Source organism: Branchiostoma floridae, chromosome 14 (assembly GCF_000003815.2).
Source record: "Branchiostoma floridae strain S238N-H82 chromosome 14, Bfl_VNyyK, whole genome shotgun sequence".
NCBI classification, from domain to species: Eukaryota; Metazoa; Chordata; class Leptocardii; order Amphioxiformes; family Branchiostomatidae; genus Branchiostoma; species Branchiostoma floridae.
Window position 1 is genome coordinate 3529281 of NC_049992.1, and position 24221 is coordinate 3553501.

Here is a 24221-nt window from a genome sequence, read left to right on the forward strand (position 1 = left end):
TCTTGTGTAGTTTGGTGTATTTTAATATCATATTTGTCGTTCCCGGAAAGTGCCCGGCCGGGTCCCTGTTTTGAAATGTGACATATGCCTTAATCTAAGCAGCCAAACAGTTTGTGGCTACATTGTGATACCCGTTACTATATTTTCTATTTTGAATATATAAGAACTAAGCGGAATAAAGAGCATCTAAGCAAGAAGCTACTAAGATTATGATGGTTTTTCATTGAACAGTATGTTGTACATTGCTTTTTCAGGAGGAAAGGTCCGTGAGCGCACCGCCTGTGAAAAGGAGGTAGCCGAGGCCGTGCCCATCCCCGGGTTCTTCCTGAAGGAGTGCGAGCCGCACGGCACGTACCGCACCACGCAGTGCCACGGCTCCACAGGCTACTGCTACTGCGCACACCCGGTCGACGGGAAGGTCTACAGGGAGACTGGCGCGCGGTCCTGGGAGGGAGGCATTCAGGAGGACTGCACAAAGTACTGGTTGAAGAGAGGTGAGGGGGGAAATAAGTATCGCATACTATCTTTGTACATCGACTTAAGTGTTAGAAAGAAGTAATGTTGTATGATTAAAACATCATCTGGGTCATGATTGAAAACCATAGGCCGGTTATTTGTCCTGTTGCTAGATAATGTCCTGTTGCTAATGTCTAGCTCTGAAGCCCTTTTTGTCCTATAATTCATCCCATAATGCATCGATAAGGTTAACCTCCTTGAAGATATCCATTCATTCTCATTCAGTCAATCCTCATCTGGGCCTAGTGGTCCTTGAGGCGGCAAGAAGGGAGCTCTCCATCTAAACCCTGTCTGAAGAAATCCCCGTGGTTGTATCCAGAGATAGTCTTTTCTCTTTTAAGATCCCGTCCTATTGTTCTCCCCATTAGGATGGCCTCTATATCAGGTAACCATTATTTTATACATAACAATTTGTTATCCACCCCAGGACCAAAGACGGAGTGCCAGCGGGACCTTGCGAAGGAGTACCCGCCTGACGCGTGGATCCTGTCCTGTAACGAGGACGGGACGTACAAGACCAGCCAGTGTTACGGCTTCACCCACTTCTGTTACTGCATCCACCCGTTCAGCGGACACGTCTTCCAGGAGACAGGGTATCTACCGCAGCCGGGCAGGTTCCAGAGGTAAGGCCAGGCTAAGGATAAAGTTTGTTTGTTTGGAGATTCTGTAGGACGGCCAGTGCTCTAGAAGACAGGACACCTATCGCAGTTAAAGTACACTTGAATTGTTGCAAGCTATGAAAAACACAGACTTGGTGTTGTGAATAACGTGAGCCATTTCAAGATTGACAAAGTCTTGTCTCTTTGCATGGGCTTGTCTACCCCTTCTTACCACACTTTATTACATCTTTGCAAGATGAAATCTCTAATTGTGAATCTTTGCCTCTCGTCTTTATCGATATGAAATCCATAATTTGAATGTTTGCCTTTCATCTTAAGCAAGACGAAACCCCCAATTGTCAATTTAACCTGTAGGTTTGACTGTAACGAGTACTGGAGAACCCGCCAACCTGAAGGAGCACCCGAGCTGACTTCCGAGACATTCGCGGAGATCGTTCTGGAGGCACCTGGTAAGTTCGTAGGATCAGGTAGAAGTTTCTCAAGATGTCTCTCAATGCACTTAAAACCCAATTGTGTCATACAAAATCTGTTGATGACTGTTACATCGTGTACCCAAGTGGTAAACACTTTACAGAAGTGATTAGATACGACGTCAGTGGAAATAAAGCTGTGATTGTATACAAAGCTTGTCTTTACTCAGTAATGTGCCAACCTGATGAAACTATTCACGGTAACTTAACCGAAGTTAGTCACAAATACAATTACTTTGGGGCCTGTTGAGCAGATCTATATATATATAGGAAAGCAAGTGTAACTGCACTACAAGTTTTCGTTCTGACGGGGGCCGATACCGAATGTCAAGAACCTTTGACCCTTTGCTGACGTCACACTTTCGGTCGGGATGTGTGACTTAGGCTTTGGGTAATTCAACTTGATAAGGATCAGAGGACTGATCGAAAGATTCTTTGTAAGCGCTTTACTTTGTGTCGGGAGGTTTCAAAATTGTAACATAAGTTTTCGTTCTGTTTTTCCCCATCAGAAGAACGGCCAGCCCCAGCCGCTGCCTCTCCAGCTTTCGGGTTTGTCTTGCCCAGTCCAAGAGTCGAACCGGGAAGGCCACAGATCAATGTCGTAGAGTTCTGCATCAGTGACAATGGTGAGAATTTTTGATTTTTAGTTGGTATATATATATTGAGATGTAGTTGTCGATTTGTTTTGATACTCAAACACCACATAGCAGTGCAGGCGTTTCTTTCTGCATGTAAAACACGGCACACCGCAGTCAGCCAGGTACAGAGACAGACAGGTGCCAAACAAGTCACTAAGATGACGTCATAACTATGACATCATAACGACGTGTCCCAAAGCAGTTTTATTTTAACATAGCTTTGTTTCTCAAACGTTTACAATTTATGAAAATACACATGGATGATCATCATCATCCCGGGCAAGTTGCCCTGACCAGGTCTTTTTCTCGACATCTCTGTCCCTCGTAGCGTCCTATAACTCCTCAACCCGCAACCCCACATGAATATCCATTGCAAATGTCAAAGTTCAGTGCTTACGACTTATACACGTGTCTGTTATCCTAGGTGATAGGTACAGAGTTGGAGAGAGCTGGAGCATGGACAAGTCCAACTGTACGCAGTGCATGTGTGAGCAGTTCGGACAGTCCTGTGTGTCTATCATGTGTGCTTGGCCGTACTGTGGGCCCAACGTGTCTCCGGTGTTTGTAGAAGGGGAGTGCTGCCCTGGATGTCCAGGTAAGAAACATAAACTTTAATTTTTTATCCTTTATATTGTATACTACAGAAATACATTCTCCGTACATGAAATGAATATTAAGAGTAATTATGAGTTTTCTACTTGCAGTGGCTTGGTCAAAAGAAATGCTATACGAAATGTGACTTTCAGCTCTATTCAATCCGCACGATAAATCAATTCGAGCTTTTGGTTTCACAGCAAAAGTACTTTTTACAAGGTTATACGGTGTTACATGATTGATATAGTTTAAAGAATGAGTCAATACTAACCATGATCTCTTTGTAAGGATTCCAGAATCACAGTCATGCCTAGGTTTGGGAGTGCGAGTGTTTGTCTTGTTGTATTACTGACTTGTGTATTGTGCAATGATACAGAACCAGAGGTGACCGACCGCTGCACCATGCCAGGAGAAGTGATGAACCCAGAGACTAGACAGTGCGAGTGTTTGTCTGCTGTATGACCGGCTTTGCTGTATTACTGGCTTGTGTACTGTAATTACTGACTTGTGTACTGTGTCATGATACAGAACCAGAGGAGACAGACCGCTGCTCCATGCCAGGAGAGGTACTGAACCCAGAGACTCGGGAGTGCGAGTGTTTGTCCATCTGCCCGGCGATCTACTTCCCCGTGTGCGGCTCCGATGGGCGAGAGTACGCCAGCGAGTGCGAACTTAACTCCACCGCCTGCCGCGAGCAGAGGGACATCAAGGTCGTTTCTCAGGTGTTTGTTGACGGTCCTTGTGAGAAATCGCCAGGTAAGTCTCTCAAGGTCATCGCAGGTCATTTTTTCAAATTACGTTTCTCCACGTCACTGCTGGCTGTCAAGGTCAAATTTCTGATTCAAACTCAAGGTCATAAAGACCATTAAATTCCATTTGAAACTTAACACTTCTTGCCAGTGTGATTGAACAAGTAATTGTAACAGTCCTTTCTGTGCCAGAATGTAGATTTTTGCATTACTTGCCTTGAAATGTTTGCTAGTAAGTAAACTAATTTGCGCTGTTGTTCCTGTTCCACAGGTGACCCTGATGACAAGGACAACATGGCCGTGGCGTTCTCAGCACCCGTCGTTTCGGAAGGTAAGACATAAACCCGTAGCCATCAACAATGTACTAGCCTGTTTATGTATAATAGCTGTAAAAGCTATAACGCTGTACTTAACAAGCCCTTGAACATGTATCATATTAGATTATGAAAGTCGTCATCTTCAAGAATGTACATTTTTCTTGCCCTACCGTAGCCATGGCGGTGTCTCCTACATTCACCAGCGCCAGCTCCCCAGCTAGACTCTGTACGGAGGCGTCTGTTTCCTTCTACGATCACTGCAGGAAATGGTGAGTCCACAAGTAGCCATCAGGCTGGTAGTGGTACTTTGGTACTTCCTTGCAGAAAGATATTACCTGGTCAACATTGTGACGGCCATATGTCATCTGCTAAGAATTACTGAATTATAAGAAGGAAATTGTAAGACTTATCTAGAGCTAGTGATGTACATTGCTTGGTTCCTTAGTCTTACGTGGTTTAAAAGATTCTAGTTTAAGGTTTTTGATTTGTGAAAATATGCCTACATACCTAAGTGCCAAGGCCAGGGGCTGACCCCTAGCCCCTCTCTGTGAGCGGCATGCGAAGATCCGTGTGTTTTAATAAGATATGTAAAGTGTTAACCAGTATCTGTAACCATGACAACCTTCTCCTCCCCCAGCATCTGCCTGTCACCTGGTTACTACGCCTGCTCATCTGACACCTGTGAGGAGGGTGAGTACACAAACTGGTGATTATAATTAGGACTGGTGGCCAGAACTACATCAATGACCCAGACTATAACCAATAGCACAGACTCAATAACAACGGATTTTTTTACAAAGAAGTCACTGACAGCCTTCTGTCTACGGCCAAAACCAATATAATAACACAAACCAATATAAACCAATATGACAACAAAATAATATCTCAGCAGAAAAATATGTATTTGCAAAATTAACAATTTAATCTTTATGAACTACACTTCAAGGAACACGGAAGCACACCTTCTCTTGTAAAAAAACGAAACAAAAAACAGGAAACTGTTTAGTCTAGTGATACAATTTGTTTTCTCCCCATCTTCCTGTAGACAAGTGCTACCATCCCATCCTTGGAGACAAGTTTAAAGAGGGAGAGAAAATCAAGCTGGATTGTAATGAATGGTGAGGAAAGTTTTACATTTGAATAAACCCTTCATGACATGCTTGTAACACTTTTTTTGTACTGCTTGTATCATAGGATAGTAGTGTTATCTTAGTTGTTGTTATTCCATGCTGGTTAATCTTAACGCTGTTTTGTCTTCTACCACTACAGTGTCTGTTCAGAGTCTGGGCAATGGCAGTGCACGAATCATCCATGTCGTAAGTATCGTGCTCGTCTTGTATTCTTCGGCACTAAGTGAAAATTGTATTATTTCACTTATGATTACAATGACAACTTCAATTTTAAGACCATATGATTGTATATAGTCTCTCTCCTGACAATGAAGCACAAAACTTATCTTTGAACCTGCTCTTTTTGTCGTCCTCAGCTGACCCTAACGGAGACTGTCAGTTTGGCGCTAAGTACAACGTGTACACGAAGGTTTGCGAGTGCAAGTCGGACTGCTCGGGTACAGTGTCTCCTGTGTGCGGCTCGGACGGATTGGAGTACGCGAGCGACTGTCTGATGGAACTCCGCTCATGCCAGATGCAGAGGAGCATCTATACCACGGGATACCCACCCTGTGCAGGTACAACTCTTTAGGTTTTGCCCTACATGATTTATTTAAATTCATACAATTCAGGAGCCAGTGGCTAATTGCCAATTACGTCTCCTGTGACTTGGTACTACTGTGAAGCATTTGACATCTCTACACGTTGTATGTAGATCATTATACAGTCAAATATGCATGAGTGAGCACCCCTGCATAAGAACCATATGGCCCTTTGGGCAACTTCACAAATTTTTGAATCTCTTTTAATATCAAAGAATTGTCTGATTTGTTTTCCCCATCGACACGTGTATGTCACATCCTGTGTAGTAGTAGCCACCGGTCCACAGTGCCCATCTTCCTCAAGTTCAATGTGTAACGAATATAGACATGTGTGACTTTAGGGCTAATGAGAAGGTGTTTTCTTCTCCAGGTTACAACGCAGCTCCTCGCACGGCTGGAAGGACAGCAGGCAGACCTGAAGCTGCCCCGGCTGTGAGCTTTGCTGCTCCGCGACCCGATGCAAGGCCAGACGGTGGGACCTGCTTGCTTAGTGCTGTTTTCTTGTTATTGAAAGACGGAAATATAAAGAGCAATTTCCATGTCTTGTTTGTGGTAGGCGTCACCAATTGATGAAGAAATTCATATTTCAAGAGGTACGTACCTGCCAACGCCCATACCCATGTGTGTCATGTTTTCACTGTTCTTTTTCCTTTTTTACATTGTTTATGTTGATTTTACTTTCAGATGTAAAGGAAGATGTTTGTATTGTCGATGGCAGTATAGTCAAGGTTCACCAGTTCTACTTCGACGAATGTAACATGTGGTAAGTCTTCAATAGATATTCTCTCTGTATAGCCAATATTGATTTTCTCTGCTTCACATGAATAAAATTCGTACGTGCTAAGAGTTTGTCATACTGGTCACGGTGAACTGCTTTGAATGGAAACGAGACCGAAACGCCCTGACAGGGTGCACGACAGAGAATAATGGAAGCAGAAATTTTTATATGCTACAACTCTTTACTACAAGTACTTATGGAAGACTTTGGTCAAGAAGATATTGGACGTTTGCTTTGAACATGTACGAGTATATCTAGCGATGCCAACATGGGGAACAAAATAACGAGTGCATTCAATATTGTAGGACTGGAGCTTCTACCATAGCACACAAAGCCTCTGGCATTAATATGAATACAATTTCCCTCCCAGTACGTGTGCAGAAGGCGGAGAGAGTCTGTGTACAAGGATGGCCTGCCCGCCACGTAAGTCATTACGTTAACCACAGGTCGCCATATTCTGGTTATAAGGTTTCTGACGTTGCTCCTGTCCCTGGTGCTGAAATAAAAGTGTTATGTGAACCCATCCGTCGAATGGAAAGTCAAGCCATATTTAGCTTCCCAATGTTATATGGGTATTAAGTCTTGAACCAAATCCCCGGCAGATCTTCAAGATGCATATTCGGCTGTGATATGGTCTTTTTTATGGCATGGAACCTGTAGACTGAGTGCCACTCAGAAATTGGCTCCGTTTTAGAATTAGCAAATGCAGTACATTTATAGTAATGCTGTTTAAAACAATCATCGAAGAGAGCTGTATCCTGTATGTGTCACAACCCCAAATCATTTCCATGATTTTGTTGTTTCCTTTTGCTTCAGGACATTGTTATAGCCCACAGAACGGCCGACCTTACAAACCAGGGAGCAAAATCAAGACGGAGAAGTGCACAGAATGGTAAATCTTAAACTGAACAATATTGGACAGATCGAAAATGCGTTTCTCTCACGCAAATACACACACACACACACACCACCCGGTTTATAGTCTGTTGTTTGCCTTAGCAAACCCTTTATTTCAGTTTTGATTTTGTTGAAATAAAATGATCACAATATTTCAGTTTGCCCACTATCCTGTGTTTTCTTTTTCTGCAGTACCTGCTCAGGTAGTGATTACAAGTGGCGCTGCCGCCAGCTGACCACTCCGGAGTGTCAGGAGCCTGAAATTGGTATGTTATTGGATGTTGCTGGCTATCAAATGACGTGCAATTTCTCATAATTGATACATGATTTTATATCTAGCGATAGTCTGTAGTGAAGGAATCCTATTCTGAACAAACTGCCTTTGTGACAAAGCGTGGTCAGAAATCTTATTTAATGTATATGGTTACAAGCGTAGAGAACAGTATGAGACATAAGTTGTAACTTTGATTAGAAACGTCTAATGAGGTACAAAGTTGATGGATCTTATTCCGAACAAGCAAGCAACGTTCAGAACCTTACTGTAGGTACATTGTTACAAACACAGGGAGAACCATGAGAGACGCAAGCTGTAACTTTGCGTAGAAACATGAAATGATGCAGTCAGCAGTTTAACTTCATGGCTGCATACCGTAATTTTACGGACTTGTGTTTTTCCTATTCTCCAGCTCGTGCTTTTGCAGGAGATGTGGCGGCTGCACCCCCACGGCCGCGCCCCGGTCCTTACCCAGAAATCGCCATCTGCCCTCCTGGGCCTGTCGCCCGTGAGTCAGAATCTGCGTTTTTTTTTCATATTTATAGATTGTAGAACGTTCAAGTGAATTAGATAAACTTGTTTTTTTTTCAGGAATAAGAAAATTTAACAGACATTACCACATATGAGAAAAACATTGAAATGTACATGTACTACTAGAATATGAATACATTTCTTTCTCGGAATCATTGCCTGAGATGACTCTTTGCTTACCAGTTTCTATCGTGAAATGTAAAGCGCTCTAATTTTTGTTTCACATTAAGTTTGTTGAAAGTTGATATTGAGAGCTTGCTAAAAACTGGTTGAAGCTACACTGTTACCCAACACAAATTTTCTCTGCCCCGCTAGCCCCCCGTGAGTTGCAGATCTGCGTCAACCCGATGACAGGGTCGGAGGTTAAGGTTGGGGAGACGCTGTACGACGGCTGCAATGAATGGTGGGCTCACTTGAACACCTCCTAACCGATGCCATTCTAACCAATGTTTGTTTCCATACAATGTCTTTGCCTCAAGTTCTGTATGGTCAATTACGTTGCATGTGGATTTAAAGGGGGAAGTTCTGTTCTTAACATCTTTGACTTAAGTTGCTTCTTTAAGCAAACTAGGTTACTGTAAGTAACCTAGTTTGCTAATAACTTTTCTTTTTAGTAACCTAAATGACTCATTTCATTTCATCACTCCTCTTGCAGCCTGTGTCTGCCCAACAACGGCCTGGCCTGCACCAGAAAGTTCTGCCCCAAAGGTTAGTATATCGATGTGTGTGCCAACGTCATCCATCAGATAGATTTTGTGAGGCCTACCACAACGAATAAAATTCTTGATAAACAATACAGGTGATATGCTCGCATTATACAGTAGAATAGTGACCTGTAGAGTACTTATCAACAAAATAAGTACGATGTATGAAGACAGGATTTTTTTCCCACTTGCTAGTTCTATGCTATGGTGAGAAGCAAATTTATGACCATTTGTTCTCGTTTCAGACAAATGTTACCACCCAACAACAGGTGAAGAATACGATGTCGGACAATCCTTGGAAGTAGACTGCAACACTTGGTGAGAAATCTTCTGGGCTGCCGTAATTATACTTCTTCAATTTTCTGTCATCACCTGCTAATGACCTATGCTGAATTACAGGAATAGGGGCAATTACACAAAAAAATAAAAGGCCACAATATTTATATATAAGAATATTTTAAAAGTATCCAATTTAACTAACATTAATCAAAGGGTCTAAAGGGTTGGACATTGGACATTGAAATTATCTCCTTATGAATCGTGTAATAAAGTCTTCCGGCGATCGAGCTTTCTATCAAGAGTGGGATAAGTAGGCCGTTATAATCAATGCAGTCTAAGTATTGTATAGGTGAGTGTCTTGTCAATTCTGCTTGAAACTTGTCCTGCAGCGTCTGTGGAGGGCTGGGATCCTGGGGCTGCACCCTGATGTTCTGTCCTTCTGATGATCCAAGCAGAGGTGGGTCACCTCTAGCTCTTATTTTACCTGAACAATCCGAAACTAGTTCAGCCTTTCCCACCTTTTTGAGATATTACGGCGGGTTTTGGGTGATAAAGGTAAAAGAAGGACGTTCTCTAATTTCCTTTATCCCATCCCATTAGAAATTTTTACAGTAATTGTAGACGTTTTGTGATTTTGATTCTTAGTCTAAACCATTGTTACCGGTAGATGTAAATTAACTGCTAGTCTGAAAAATCTGGATGTTTTTACGCTCATGCAATCTTATGTTAGGAAAAAAGGCAAACTAAGATTATACCGATGATGATATAGTGAGTCTAAAAGTGATGGTGTGTCTTAGCACACATGTTCATGTACACTTGATGCCATTGCAGAAGAATGCCGGTTTGGTGCCACGCTGGACGAAGAGCTGAACCAGTGTGTCTGCCCACGTGCCTGCCCATTCCTGTACTCACCAGTGTGTGGGGAGGACGGGAACACCTACGACAACAGGTGTCTTCTGGAGGTATATATTTTCTGCTGTGTATGATATTGAGCAATCTTGTTCTGTAGCGTCCAGCCTCTGAAAGACAATGGCAACATTTTGCATTTTTGCCAAACAGTTATGCACACTGCTTGTCAATTTTTGGTAGCTTAAGAAGGGAGGGACTTAGTAGGTCAATTCATGCTGTATTCAAGACAGGTATATTATCAAGGCCCTATCATACACCTAAAAATAATAGAGGTACACATAGGTATGTGGTGACTAGAAGTATGTAATGTAGACTGACTAATTGTGAAGGATGGTGTTCTATGCCATGTGGAAGTTCTCTTATTCAGTCTGTCTCCTGTATTTTTAGATCGCCATGTGTGAGAAGCAGACCGAAATCCGCGTAGAGTTTGAAGGAAGATGTGAAAAGAGGGAAGGTAAGGATTTTACTTGTGTCCCTGTCTCGGTACCAAGAATCCGTAAGTTAGAATCATTGCAGGCACGCTACTTGAAAGGGCTACAGTCCTTAGGACGGGACGTTAAGAGGTGGGCCACTGCCCATTGTGCTTGTCGAAAAGCGCTAAGAGACGTTCTCCGTACGATGAACTTGTTATTACAGTACATAGTGTCTCCCTTCTCTGTCACGACAACGTGAGATAATAGCTGTGAGAATCATCCATATTTAAACGTAATTTCTCTCACTTCCAGATGGGGATGAGGGTGATATTCTTGGACCTGGAGGTTATCCACGACCTGGCGATAGGCGACCAACCACCGACGACAGAAGGCCAACCACCGACGATAGAAGACCAACCACCGATGATAGAAGACCAACCACCGATGATAGAAGACCAACCACCGACGATAGAAGACCGAGACCCCCAGCGATAACCAGACCCGGCGAAACCCCAGAGACTGGGGAGGAACCAAGGCTGTTCTTCCCACCATCCGAAGGAGGTAAAAATGTTGAACACAACTGCATTACATTATATCAAATAAATCTTGTTAGAATAGTTTGGTTAAGCTAATGAAAATACACAATTGTTTCAATTATTTGAAACACTGCAAAACAAGCATTCAAAGATGGCAGAAGTCTGCACCTGTGTTCTTCTTAGATCTATTTGTTAAAAGACGATTCCAATACGTCTTCTTCATTCAGAGTCGTATTATCATTATTATGACGAGAATTGTCAGTGCTTCAGAAAAGAGAACCTATCTGCATCACAGTCACAGATATTAACTCATATTTCAACCTCTCTATCTTCTTTAGAAGAGTGCACTAAATTGCAGTTTCTGCAGTTTTCGACCTACGAAGCCGAGACAAGCCTGTACCGTTGTGACATCCAGTTGACATACAACTGAGAACCGTTTTTGTCAAAGATCAAAACACAGTCACAATATTTTATCATCTCAATTTTTTTTAGAATCCTGCAGTTTTGGAGCGACCTACGACGCCGAGTCAGGCCAGCGCTACTGTGACATCTAGTTTACATACAACAGAGACTTATTCTACGTAACTTAAGTCTAAGTCACAGATATGACACACAGTATTTTACCCTCTGACTCTGTATATTTTTCAGAATCTTGCAGTTTGGAGCAACTTACGACGCCGAGTCAGGCCAGCGCTACTATGACATCCAGTTTACACGCAACAGAGACCTATTCTGAGTCATAGATCAGAACACAGTACTTTATCCTCTCTATCTTGTTTAGAATCTTGCAGTTTTGGAGCGACCTATGACGCCGAGACAGGTCAGTGCTAATGTGACACCCAGTGTACGTACAACAGACAACCTTTCTATGTCACAGATATGAACACACCTCTTCTCTATCTTGTTTAGAATCTTGCAGTTTTGGAGCGACCTACGACGCCGAGTCAGGCCAGTGCTACTGTGACATCCAGTGCACGTACGAGAGCGAGCCCGTGTGCGGCACGGACGGGAGACAGTATCCCAACCGCTGCCTGCTGAAGCTGGTCGCCTGCCAGAACCAGGAGGACATCGAAGTCCAGGGACCTCCGCCCTGCGGGGAGGATGGTAACTATTCATTATTGCTCTGTTAGGCATAAAATGAAAAAAACGTTCATTCCCAAAATAACGCTTAGTTTATGAAGGGTGGTGGTAACCATTCATTATTATTCTGCTGGTTATGAAAGACTAAAGCATAGTTGTATGATTAGCTAAACTTTCTTCAAAATAACGCTTAGTTAATAAAGTTTGTAGGTCTAGTTGTGCTTGAACAAAGTCAATTCATCTCTATTGCTTTCTCGCACTATAGTTCCTTTGCCAGGTCAAACTTCATCTTCCCTCATCTTCATATTTTTCAGATGACTATGTCGAACCAGAAGTAGTTGGAGGTAAGCTTCTTTACTGACTTCCGAGTAGACTATGGGTGACCATGCAAAGTCTCTTGATCAAGATGGCTGAAGTATGTTCTTTCCTCCTGGAAGTGTGATAAATAGATACAGAAGTAATAGTTTTACTTTTTATTTGTCATTCCCAATCAAATAATTGCTAATGAGGTCATAATTCCCCCTTTTCCAGACGAGTGCCCAACATCGTGTGCCCAGCAGCCTATTGACAACATCTGCGGCTCAGACGGCCGGGAGTACGGCAACCTGTGCAGCCTGAGGGCCGCGGCCTGTAAGGAGGGGAAGAACATCGAGTATACCGGACCTGGGCCCTGCAGAGGTAAACACAGCTGATGACTGGACCTGGGTCCTGCATATGAAAATTGATGATCTTTATTTGCATGTTCCTGCCCATGCGGGCTAAATGCAGCAAATCCCATGATGGGATACTAAAGTCTAAGTACTATAACATGTAGTATTACAATTGAATAAACAATACATCTGCAACTATGCTATCACTATATCTAACGTTTACATGACTCTTCCCTTTTCTTAAAACATGTGTAAACGAACTCACAGAGTTTGTGTTGTACAAAGTTGTCTGTGGTTGTCATTAAATTAGCGTTAATCTTTTCTCTTTTACATTCCGAAATTGGTACATGTGCCGCTATTCTGAGAACAGTAGTCTGTGTAAAGCAAACTCCGCTGTTCAGGACTGTAACTGGCCTCTCAATGTTTGGCGGGCCGATTTGATCAGGATATATAGCTATGAGAACACTGTCTAAATATTTTCTTGATTTCGCTCGACCTTTTCTTATGTGCATAATGTATCATTAAGATTTTAGACACAGCACAGACTGGAGTCTGACCTGTAATTTGGTACGCCTAATTTGCCATGATCCCGCCCCTGCCGTCCGCTCCAAAGGCGGTGGAAGGTCCGTACTTGTTGTAGGTGTTGAGCCAATTGATACAGCACAAAAAGACGGCTACCAACGCAGATGGTGTGTGTTTAGCTAGCATATTGTAGTAACCACAATATCATATTTGTTTCTAGGTGCGTCCAGAACGACCCCCGGAGACCGGGCATGTCCCTACATCAGGTGTTTCTTCCTGTACGACCCAGTGTGTGGCTCAGATGGGAAGGAGTATTTCAACAGGTATGTCTTATCTATTCTGCAGGTCACAGGTGGTCTACATGCTTCAGAACAACAGTCAAACATGTTTGTGCCAAAACTTTAAGGCCAATTGGACTTGCTCTATTTTGATACTACGCATATGTCCTGACCAGTTTGCAAAATAGCTACAGTCAGGAACTGCATTCATGTTGGCTGATGAGACTTCGGCAGAGCTCTGAAGTTCTGACGTACATGTAAAGCTAACAGAGTTTCGGTGCCCCCTCCAGATGTGTGATGAGGAAATCCGCCTGCGTGCAGCAGAGAGACATCATGGTGTCGGAAGGGATGACTCCACCTTGCAACGGGGGTGAGCAGGATTTTTAAATATATAATTTTGAATTTTTTATGATTTTAGTTGAACCACGTATGGTCAAAGCTTTGGATAAATTGTGCTATACATAGAGCACCATTTCAGGAAAATGTTGCAGGATTACCAGTTCGTTCGGAAAGGATACTATCATGTGATCTCAAAGCAGATCCTACGGTGCCATCAGATAGTATGAAAGCTGCCAAAGGCCTGGCCGGCAAAATTAGTCAGGCGGGCACCAAGACCTCCGCTGGCCGGCTATACTCCTTGGCTAGCTTTGATACTACTAGTGACTTACGCCACCGGGAATCTGATTAGAGGTCAACTATCATGTTGATGCTAAAATGTTAATAACTTTTACACCCAGGTCCGTACCGGTTGACCTTCTCCAGTGAGCTTTCCGTCGACAACTACGCGGAGATTTCCGGGGACTTCGGCGGCCGGAGAAAGGCCTTCACCGTGGCCTTCCACCTTCGCACGGACACCCCTTATAGCGGTACCATCTTCTCTTACGCCACGGAGGAGGAAGACAACGAAATCCAGTTCTACGGAGAGGCAGGAAACCGCGGCTTCAAGTTCCTGGTCAACAACGACCAGACCGACTTCATTGATTTAGAGGTTGGTTTACATTCCTTTTACAACGTTTACATCTAATCGCCTGCCGTTTTCCAGGAGGCAACTTAACTCAGAATAGTGGTGTACAAAGGTTTTGAGCGCAACCAAAGAGTTGATACCTTACCGAAGTTTCGGTGACCATCTGTCAACGACCAGACCGACTTCATCGATCTCGAGGTCGGTTGAAATTTCGTTGGTATTAACCCTTAAACTGCCAAGTCCTGATATACCCGGCATACAAATGTATATGCCATTTGTGATACAACCGGGATAGGGCATCCCCCGCGAAATCCGGAAGTTAGGGGGGGGGGGGGCGGCCTTGTTCATGGTTTTCTTTTTGAAGGTCAAGCCCTGGCATTGAGGGCATTTTATTGGGCTGAAACTTTGGCAACTTAAGTTTTGAATCATCTGACATTGTTCAGGAGATAGCAATACCCAAAAAGTGATAAAGAAAGATATTTATACACAACAAAGAGTGGATACCTAGTCGACTTTTCGGTGACCTTCATGCCAAGAATAACTGGTTCGTTTCATCGGCATTGGAGCTACTGGTACCGAGTGCTAGTTTATTTGTTTCCCCTAACACTGATCAGAATAAGTTTCACGCAGCAAACATTTGATTTGAACGCTCAAGTGTTTTTTGTTACACTTTCCAGCTGATCGACGGAAACTGGCATGTTGTGATGGTCACGTGGAGGAGCAGGAGAGGAGACTGGAAGATCTACGTGGATGGAGAGATCAGGGCTTCTGGAACAGGGATGGCTGCTAGGCACACCATAAGGTATGGTTTGTTTCAACACTAGGCTGGGTTTGTAACAGTACCATATGAACTCTCTAAATTCCACCGGTAAGTACCGTAAGACAGCCAACTAGAAAGTAAGAAATGTCACTAAAAATAATGTATTGTGCACATGAATATCTGACGGGTGCATACCTGGAGGATTTGTGATGCTGCATTAGTCTTTTAAGATGCATCTTGTTTTTAAGATATAGCGGTCTAAGGTACTCGAACGGACTGAGAGAGTTGAAGTATCATCTCTGTCTTTATTCTTGCTATTACTGGTACATGTTCTTGCTGTTGTGCTTATCTCCACTGAAATTTAGGACCAAAATTAATATCTGCTGGAAACGGTGTTTTCATAGTCACAGTAAACGCGTAAAGAAACAAATCGTTTAACTTCCGTCTCCTTCTTCCTCTCATGTCATGACTACACTTTCCTGCTCCGCGCACGCCCTTCTTCTAGTTGGGGTCAGAGCTTCCAGGTCTTCCTCGGTGCATGGTTCGGGCAGGAGGGGGCAGACAAGAGGCTGCTTCATAGTGTTGTCCTCAGTCACAAGCAGTCTGTCTCTTTCCACCTGAGACCCCACTTTCTCATGAGGGAATCTTACTACTTTCTTCTATACAAAACTCCTTTCTTTCCGCAGAGAGGGTGGTGTATGGATCCTTGGACAGGAGCAGGATTCTGTCGGGTACGACTTTGAGGTGTTCCAAGCGTACGGCGGTGACCTCGCCTCCTTCAACGTCTGGAACTACGTCTTGAGCAGCGAGGAGAGGAACAGGGCGTCGTCCTGCTCCTTCCAAGGAAACGTCGTGGACTGGCACAGCTCGACCTTGAAGCTTCGCGGCGATGTCAAGCGGTCATCTTATGACTGTGGTAAGTGTGACGTCATTGAAGGTGGTTGGTGCTGCAAAAAAGTTAGTGTTTTGTCTTAAGCTTTGACATCATAGAACTCCATAGATGATCGTGTAGTTAAACTAGTTTAAACGGATAAGCTTATAAAATGTAATTGTTTTATAGGTGTATGATTGTGTGTATGATTGGGACTTTGCATCTTGTGTGTTATGCTTTTCTAGCAAAGAAGTGTTGTCATTCATGGCCATTCTTGTTTCTTTTAGCTATAGCATATGCATAATAACTGTAGTGGGGGCGACCGTAAGCCAAGATACTACTTTTCAATACTTTTGAATGCTACAGAATCAATCTGTTCAAGTACTGTACACATGTACCAGAGAGCGTATTTCGCAATAGAATTTTTGTAGTGTTGTGAGTACAGACAATTCTGTAGTGCAGTTTTAGTGTAGTATTGCATTTGAGGTGCATATTCGCAAATTTACATCGGAAAGAACACTGAAAAAAAGGCAACAACCGAACCCACCACAACCATTTCAAGACCACTTTCCCCTGTTGTTCCACAGGTGTTGGCAGGTGCAGGTACGGCGCCGTGTTCGTGGAGGCGACCGGTGAGTGCCAGTGTCCTCAGGCTTGCCCCTACAACTACAACCCTGTGTGCGGCTCCGACGGACGCCAGTACCCGAACGAGTGCGCCATGAGAGTGGCCGGGTGCAACAGCCAGCAGGATGTCTACAGCACCGGCCGGCCGCCGTGCGACGGAGGGACAGGTGGGGGAGATTCCTTGACTCTTTGTGAGTTTAATAATGACAATGACAATAATGATAATAATTAGTATATCAATAACTATGGTAATAACTATATAGTAATAATGATAATAATGATAACTATAATAATAACTCTAATGATAATAATGAGAGTGGCAGTATGCAACAGCCAGCAGGACGTCTACAGCATCGGCCGACCGCCGTGCGATGGGGCGACAGGTGGGGGGCATTCCTTCGTTACTCTTTGTGAGTTACACCCCTCTCCCTTGCACTACGACCGATGAGGGACTGGATAATTGACGGATCACTCAACAAGGGACATAGAAAAATAACGCATTTTTTGTCTTTTATTCCAATTATTGGATGAAGTGTCACACAAGTCCAATCTTGGGCGCGCTCGATGGTCGCTTAGGGATTGTCGTAGTAAAAAGGGGCCTTGGGACAACAGACAGTTTGTGTTTGTGGTCATGATGTTTTGATGTGAAAAGAGCCGCACAAGAAATGGTGTACATGTAATAGCATACTTTTCTGAGGCTGGGCCGCCAATGGAAGAGGTGTGAAAGGCTGCTTATGGCACATACGTTTTGTGTGTAAAACCTGTGTGTAAAACCTGATGGGTTTGTTCAATGCAAGGACTTAAAGACCACTTCTAGGCTGAGTACAGTGATTGAACTTAAAATAGAATGAGTAAAACATGATTGAGCTAAGAGATATCGGTGAACATAAGTTTGAGAGCAAAGACTTTCATTTCATGTGCATGTGAGGAACTAAAAATCTAGGCATTCTTTAAACAGAAACTGTGATATGATTATTTGATTCTCATCACTATTTTTTCAGGCAATGTGGGGAGACCAGATGGAAGGCCGAGTTCTTATTATCCAGGTTTGTTTGTCTTGCCATGACGAAAGTCTTAACTATCTGTAACATTTTAGAATCTAAATTTAAGATTTTTGGCATGATGAAACAACATGAAAATCAAATTTTGCTAAGGCCACACTGACTTGATTTTATGGACGACATCATCGCGTGCATGTATTTTCCCCAAATCGTACCTTCTGCGACAAGCGGTCAGTATAAATGATACTAGCAGAGACTAACACGCATGTGCCAGGACTTGGATGAATGGACCAGGACGGAAGAGAGAGACGCATGGACCAGGACGGAAAAGAGAGACGCATGAACCAGAACGGAAGAATCCACTAGAGAGACAAAAATCCAGAGGCCATCCAAGGAACATATGACGCCTTCATTTTTCATAGGAAGGGATATCCGTCGATACACAAGCCTGGGGTGCTGGAAGCACAGAGCCGACACCGCCCTTGAAGACCTGGAAGGCACAGACTCGCGCCTTGATGGTGACTACAAGGACCGCATCAACGCCGTAGAGAAGTGCTACCAGGTAGCGCGTTCTCGCGGGTTTCAGGTGTTCGCTCTGCAGGGTGACGGACATTGTTACGGGTCTGCTAACGGTCGGCTCAACACCTACAACAAGTACGGACCTTCCATCGCCTGCGCAGCCGACGGCAGGGGCGGGGTCATGGCAAATGAGGTGTACCGAATTACAGGTCAGACTCCATGCCAGACCAGTACATTTTGTAGGTCCCAAAGCCTTAAAGGAAGAAAATCTGTTCATATTCCCTTGGCCTTGGCAGAGTAATGAAAATGAGTTGACTACACTATTCGAGCTCACTTCATGCCATGTTCTTCCTGAAAACTTGGATTTGAAATTAGGATAAATTGATAATTTTCCCCATCCTTCTTTTTGTGTTCCGGTGCTCTCAGTTTTGGGGTGTCCAAAGATTGTCATCCATGGAATCAAGTCAGTGTGGCTTACAGTAATATCATTTCGTGTACGTTCTTTATAAACGTTTACTGAAAGCAATTCATGTCTTCTTTCTTCCCACAGACGGCACCTCGGATGTAAGGCCAGGTTCGTACTACCCAGGTGGGGTCTTCATAATAATATCTTAAAACTGCCTGGAAACTATACCATAGGCTTTGCGCCTGCCATGTCTTGTCTGCATGCTACTTGACCTTTCAAATCTTAGATTGTGTATTTGTTCTAATGAACTGTCGTATCTGCCTGTAACGTTTACTTTTCATATCATTATTCCACACCGTGTTTAGATTTAATTGATTTTGTCATTACTTAGGCTAACGTCACATTTCCAAATCGGGGCCCGGCCGGGCTGTTTGTGGAAACGAAAATTAGCCATGCATACGTAAAATATATGCAAATATTGATGCCCACCTGACAATTCTCTTCACGTCTTGTGTAGTTTGGTGTCTTTTATATACTTTTTAAATTATTTTCGTTCCCTAAAGCTGCCCGGTCGGGACTCGGTTTGAAGATGTGACCTAGGCCTTAACAAATGACTGCAGTTACATAACCCTCCCCATTCCCCTGCTACAGACCAGAGGCCAGTATATCCGGGTCAGACCGGAGATAGACAGCCGGGTCCAGTCATCACACCGCAGCTGTACCGACCAGGACAGGGTACCGGGCAGAGGTAGAGACTTGTTGTTCGGCCCTCCTATACCGTATTGTAGATTACAAAGGCTCACCTGCAAATGGGACCGGAATTCATCCATCCTTAAGTCTGTAGAAATGTAGTTATGGAGATTCTTTTTTATCAAACATCTTTTGCATGTACAACGATGTAGTTTGCATCAAATTTGAACAGGAACGATTTTGTGTCTATAGTTCCAATTAGGTCAATATTTTACATATGGGGATGTATCATCAAGCAAACATTCCCATCAAAGATATCATCATTGCATTCCAAATTTAGGAGCACATGCCTCAATGTTACATGCTGCATGCTGACAGAAATACTTGCTATGCTCATACAAAGCTCACCATTGCGCTTTGCACAAAATAATTAGTCTGTGTAAGGCATACTCCACTGTCCAGGATCAGGAGGCCGGCGGATGTTGGGCGGGCTGCTATAAGCGAGATTTAATCAGGCTGAAAGAAATATGCTTCAGTTCAAGCGTTGTGCATTGCGTTATCAACAAGAGAATTCGCACATGATTATTCCCCAAATTGCCTCCAGGTTCGGCCAGGAGTCCTACCCACCGGTTCCTCCCCCTCCACGTAACATCGAGGGCGATGTCCCCGCGCCGATCGCTCCCATCTCCCCGTGGGAAGCGGAGTGCCTGTACGGCGCGACCCGGGACCTGACTACGCGGCAGTGCAAGTGTAATGAGGCCTGTACGTTCGAGTTCAACCCCGTTTGCGGATCGGACGGAAAGCAGTACAGCAACCCGTGCGCCCTCAAGGTGGAACAGTGCAAACAGCAGACGTCAATCGACAACGTTGGGCCTCCTCCATGCGGCGGTACGTGTTAGAGGTTTCCAGTCTCTGCCTTATTGTTTGTTTGTTTGTTTGTTAATTCAAACAGGAGGATACATATTGCCTTCAATCGGCGATTTTCAATGTACCAGGGCTACATTCTAATGATATGTCTGCAATTTTTTTTTATTTGACTTTTAGTGTCGTTACTGTGGCGAAGCTGGTAGGGCGGTAGGCTCGGTCTGAAAAAGTCCCATGCCCACGACGTCGTGTCATTGAGAAGGACTTTTAACACGTATTTTTTGCAGATGTGACGTACAGTGGATGCATGTAGTGATAACAACATTTTGACTGTAATGTGTCTCACCAGACTTCTATTGATGTAACATACATTCATCTGATATCCCAATATCCGTACCACACAATTCTTTGACGGATGTCACATAGAGTGGTTATTTGTGCTGATTTATAAGTTTGACTGCTGTTTTGCAGATGTGACGTACAGTGGATATCTGTACCTCCTGGAAATCACAGTCAGACCCACCAGTGAGACGCCTGTGGTCGAGTTCGGCCGGAAAATACAGAAATCCTTCCAGTTCTCCCTACAGGATCCACGGGACACCATCTTATACATGCTGAAGGTAAGCAGGGAGTTGTATCATCTACGATATTTATATGTTTCACAAATGTACGTTACGTGACGAATGATAGAGACCGGCAGAACACAGTCTTCTGAAAGTCAGCCTTTCAGCCCTGTATATGGCATGTCACCATGGCTATTAACTGTTTAGAGATTCGAGATTAGAATGAAATTAGCCCTCTTCTGGACAACTGATGGCACCTCTTATAATGCATGTAGTTATAATCTGACACAGCACCAAAAGTGGGGTCGAAGGCGCCTAGGAGTGTGCTCCACTGGTATGAATTGAATGCATCTCATATAACGATTGCTTTCCGTGCTGTTGTCAATAATATTTCTTTTTAATCTTTATTCTCAAGGTTGTTGGAGAACCCAAGTACCTTCTATGTGAGTATCCTGCACTGGTTTAACTCCTGTTGCATCATTGTCTCATTTTACATCACTTCTGTTGGGAATAATCTGTGTCCGTCGGACTTTTAACATTGTTTTTTTTTTCATGGAATGGCAACTTCATCGTTTAATATGTTGCAACATCCCCTTCCTCTCTTGCAGACTTGAACGTGACCTTGCCGACTGACCTTGACCACCTGATCCATGACCTCTGGGTGAGTGACCCCGAGTACGTCATGAACATGACGATCACGACCACGCCCCTGGTATATTACCCAGCATTCCTGCGGTCCACCTTGGAGATCACCGAAGAGGGAGTTCTGAACCAGTTCGGAGGTCAGGAGGAGAGAGAGTTGTATTACATGGACATCCACGCCAAGGACACAGGTAAGACAGTGGTCAAAGTCAGAAGTGATTTCACATCAATGTAACAATTACGTTTTATCTGGGTTTGTTTTCATTGTTTATGTATTATTCTGTTACTAAGTTGTAAGATAACTTTGCACAACAAGTGTACAGTGTATAAAGCATGGCACGTACTGGTACATAACTACAGCTCCATATAAGGCTAATCTACATATTACAAAGACTAGATAATGGTATAAAAAGAAAATACATTTAAAAGAATGTCTAGACGTTAGACATTCCTCCCATGATTCACATCCCATATATTGAAAATACTGTGACTTACAACTTGCCTTAAGTTGAATTACTGTTTTTTCTTTCTTGCCCAGGTGTTAAGTTTGAGAAGGTTACTAACCAGCTGAAGAAGACAGCTGAAGTCATGGCAGAGACTCGGCAGAACCCCGAGCAGGCCAGTCTGATGCAGCCCTTCAAGGTTCTGGGTGCCCCAAGGGTGAGCGAATTTATGTCGTATTTCAGTAGCATCTACCTTAGCAACCACTGGATCTTATCGCTTGATAACCAAAGTGGCCATCACGGGAAAAGGTGCTTTCCAAGGCCACGAGACATCAAGAAAACAGTACAAAATAGAAAGCCCGATAAAGACGCCTAAAAAAACAGCCGGAGCCTAACCTTCGCTTGGATAATAGCGAAAAGGTGAGCCAGGGGTTACTACAGAGGATGGTAACCAGGCTAATGTAATGCAACCATTGGTAATTCTCGGCTGCTCAATATGACTGTCAATGATTTCATCAAGTCTTAGAGGGGTGGGATCCCATGCGTCTACAGAGTTCAAACCCTCTGGGATCTCTGTAATCTGTTGAATAATCGAAGTGCTACTTTTCCGACTCCTGTTTGATTTGTGAAAACGCTTTGTCGAAGGGACGAATCTTTTGATAAACCCTCGACTCAGCGATAACATCCACATTCTTTCACTTTGGATCATATTTTTTTCAGAATTTAGAAATTGCTAAAACCACGAAATGGAACTCTGGCAGTGGTCACTGCAATTTTAACATGTAGTTTGAAAGATGATACCTCTCTGCAATTGTATGTTGTGGCATCTTCATTTTAAGTTAAAAGCTACCCACATCCACGACATCGCCAAAGTATTTTTTAAACATCACTCTTTTTGTATCTGCCTGTTGAAGGTTGTGTCCGTGATGTCTTAAGCAGCACAGCGCCAAAGTATTTTTTAAACATCACTCTTGTTGTATTTGCCTGTTGAAGGTTATATCCGTGATGTCGGCACCAGTACATGAAGCAGCCGACAGGATGCTGCACGAGCTCCCACACATGCAGGAGTACGGTGACGCGATCGAGGTGGACGTCAGGAGTGTCATAACGTTTGATCAGTACGACAGGCAAATCAAGTAGGTTTTAGATTTCTTTTAACCTCTCAGTTTTGTCTGCACCACATTGTGGTATCCATTGGTAACATAGTCAGTGAGATATCTCTAGTAGCGGGACAGATAAGCTGTCTCGTTGGTCGTTAGATGAGTCATCCTATTTCAGCAGTATGACAAGCAAGTCAAGTTTCGTTTTCTTAGTATCCTAAACTTAATTTAAACCACATTGGTACGTATATACTCTGATATCTAGCAGGACTTGCAAACTATTCAGCTGGCGGTTGTCAATTCCTATACTCGAGCAGTGCGGCGGGGAAAACAAGTTGATTTTTGTTTCTCACTTTTTCTAGTCTTAAAAGAAAGTGCTTCCAGGTCAAAAGTTTGTTAAAGATAAGTGAAGTTCATTTCGATTTTACCTTTTAGAGTCGAAGAAAGTCACTTTTCTCTATTGTTAGCAAAAGTTAGCAAAATGACGAAATGAGCTCTTCTCTTAAGTTTTATAAATCAATCACCACAACATACATCGAGTTACTGATAACAAACATCTGTTTGCCCCACAGCTACCCCGATGCTGCCCCGGCCCTCCCCGCATTCCCCGGTGACGAACCCCTGTGCCAGTTCGGCGCGCGACGCGGCCCGACCGGCGGGGACTGCCGCTGCCAGGCCGGCTGCTCGCGCGAGTACGCACCGGTGTGCGGCTCGGACGGGCACGAGTACTCCAACGGCTGCCTGCTGAGGATGGAGGCCTGCAGGAAGGGCGTCGTCATCGACACCGTCGGCAAACCGCCATGCGGACGTAAGGACTGTAGCATAGCTTATATCTTTTATTTTTAAAAGCTTCATCGACACCCTGGGCAAACCACCATGTGGACGTAAGGATTGGATAAACCATTGTCCTTATTGTTATTGGGTGGGCTGACTTCTCATTTCAGCTGAAATACGTACCTGCAGCTATAATACTGTACTCCACTGGACAGAAGCCTTATGTTAGAGTAAAGCAAGAAGGGGGTCGTCACTGACAACATGGGCAAACTGCCCTGCGGACGTAAGGACTAGATAAACCATTGCCCCTGGTGTATCGTTATTGGGTGGGTGGACTCTTCGCAACCAGGGGCTGAGGAGCTTGAGCTAATACAACATGCATACAATACTCCACTGAACAGAAGCCTAACATTAGGGTAAAGCAAGTATGGGGTCGTCATCGACAACATAGGCATGTCATCCTGTGGATCATATGAGGGCTGTTTTGAATTAATCAACAACATGACTAAGTCGGTAGGTATGATTTCTCTCCAT

The 24221-nt window shown here is 43.8% G+C and overlaps 2 protein-coding genes across 2 annotated transcripts in view; both read left to right on the forward strand.

Moving 5' to 3' along the window:
- Nucleotides 1–5605, forward strand: part of LOC118430909 — a 10282-nt gene extending 4677 nt beyond the window's left edge. The window contains exons 8-19 of the mRNA XM_035841939.1: nt 255–494; nt 944–1139; nt 1491–1585; nt 2116–2232; nt 2669–2839; nt 3367–3594; nt 3859–3918; nt 4080–4173; nt 4542–4594; nt 4950–5022; nt 5174–5220; nt 5391–5605. Of these exons, the coding sequence (XP_035697832.1) occupies nt 255–494; nt 944–1139; nt 1491–1585; nt 2116–2232; nt 2669–2839; nt 3367–3594; nt 3859–3918; nt 4080–4173; nt 4542–4594; nt 4950–5022; nt 5174–5220; nt 5391–5605 (1589 nt within the window). The remainder of the gene's footprint in view (nt 1–254; nt 495–943; nt 1140–1490; nt 1586–2115; nt 2233–2668; nt 2840–3366; nt 3595–3858; nt 3919–4079; nt 4174–4541; nt 4595–4949; nt 5023–5173; nt 5221–5390) is intronic.
- A 337-nt stretch (nt 5606–5942) lies between these two features.
- Nucleotides 5943–24096, forward strand: LOC118430910. Its single transcript, XM_035841940.1, has 34 exons — nt 5943–6087; nt 6300–6378; nt 6764–6816; nt 7210–7285; nt 7483–7556; nt 7977–8072; nt 8411–8498; nt 8751–8803; nt 9045–9117; nt 9468–9535; nt 9910–10040; nt 10375–10441; nt 10713–10961; nt 11846–12040; nt 12331–12360; nt 12548–12694; nt 13409–13511; nt 13757–13836; nt 14204–14454; nt 15108–15232; nt 15877–16106; nt 16649–16852; nt 17687–17731; nt 18756–18794; nt 19263–19359; nt 19906–20189; nt 20637–20785; nt 21144–21171; nt 21337–21561; nt 21909–22030; nt 22728–22741; nt 22821–22949; nt 23486–23721; nt 24089–24096. Exons 1-34 carry the CDS (start codon nt 5943–5945, stop codon nt 24094–24096), a joined length of 3993 nt encoding a protein of 1330 aa, XP_035697833.1.
- The last annotated feature ends 125 nt before the right edge of the window (nt 24097–24221 follow it).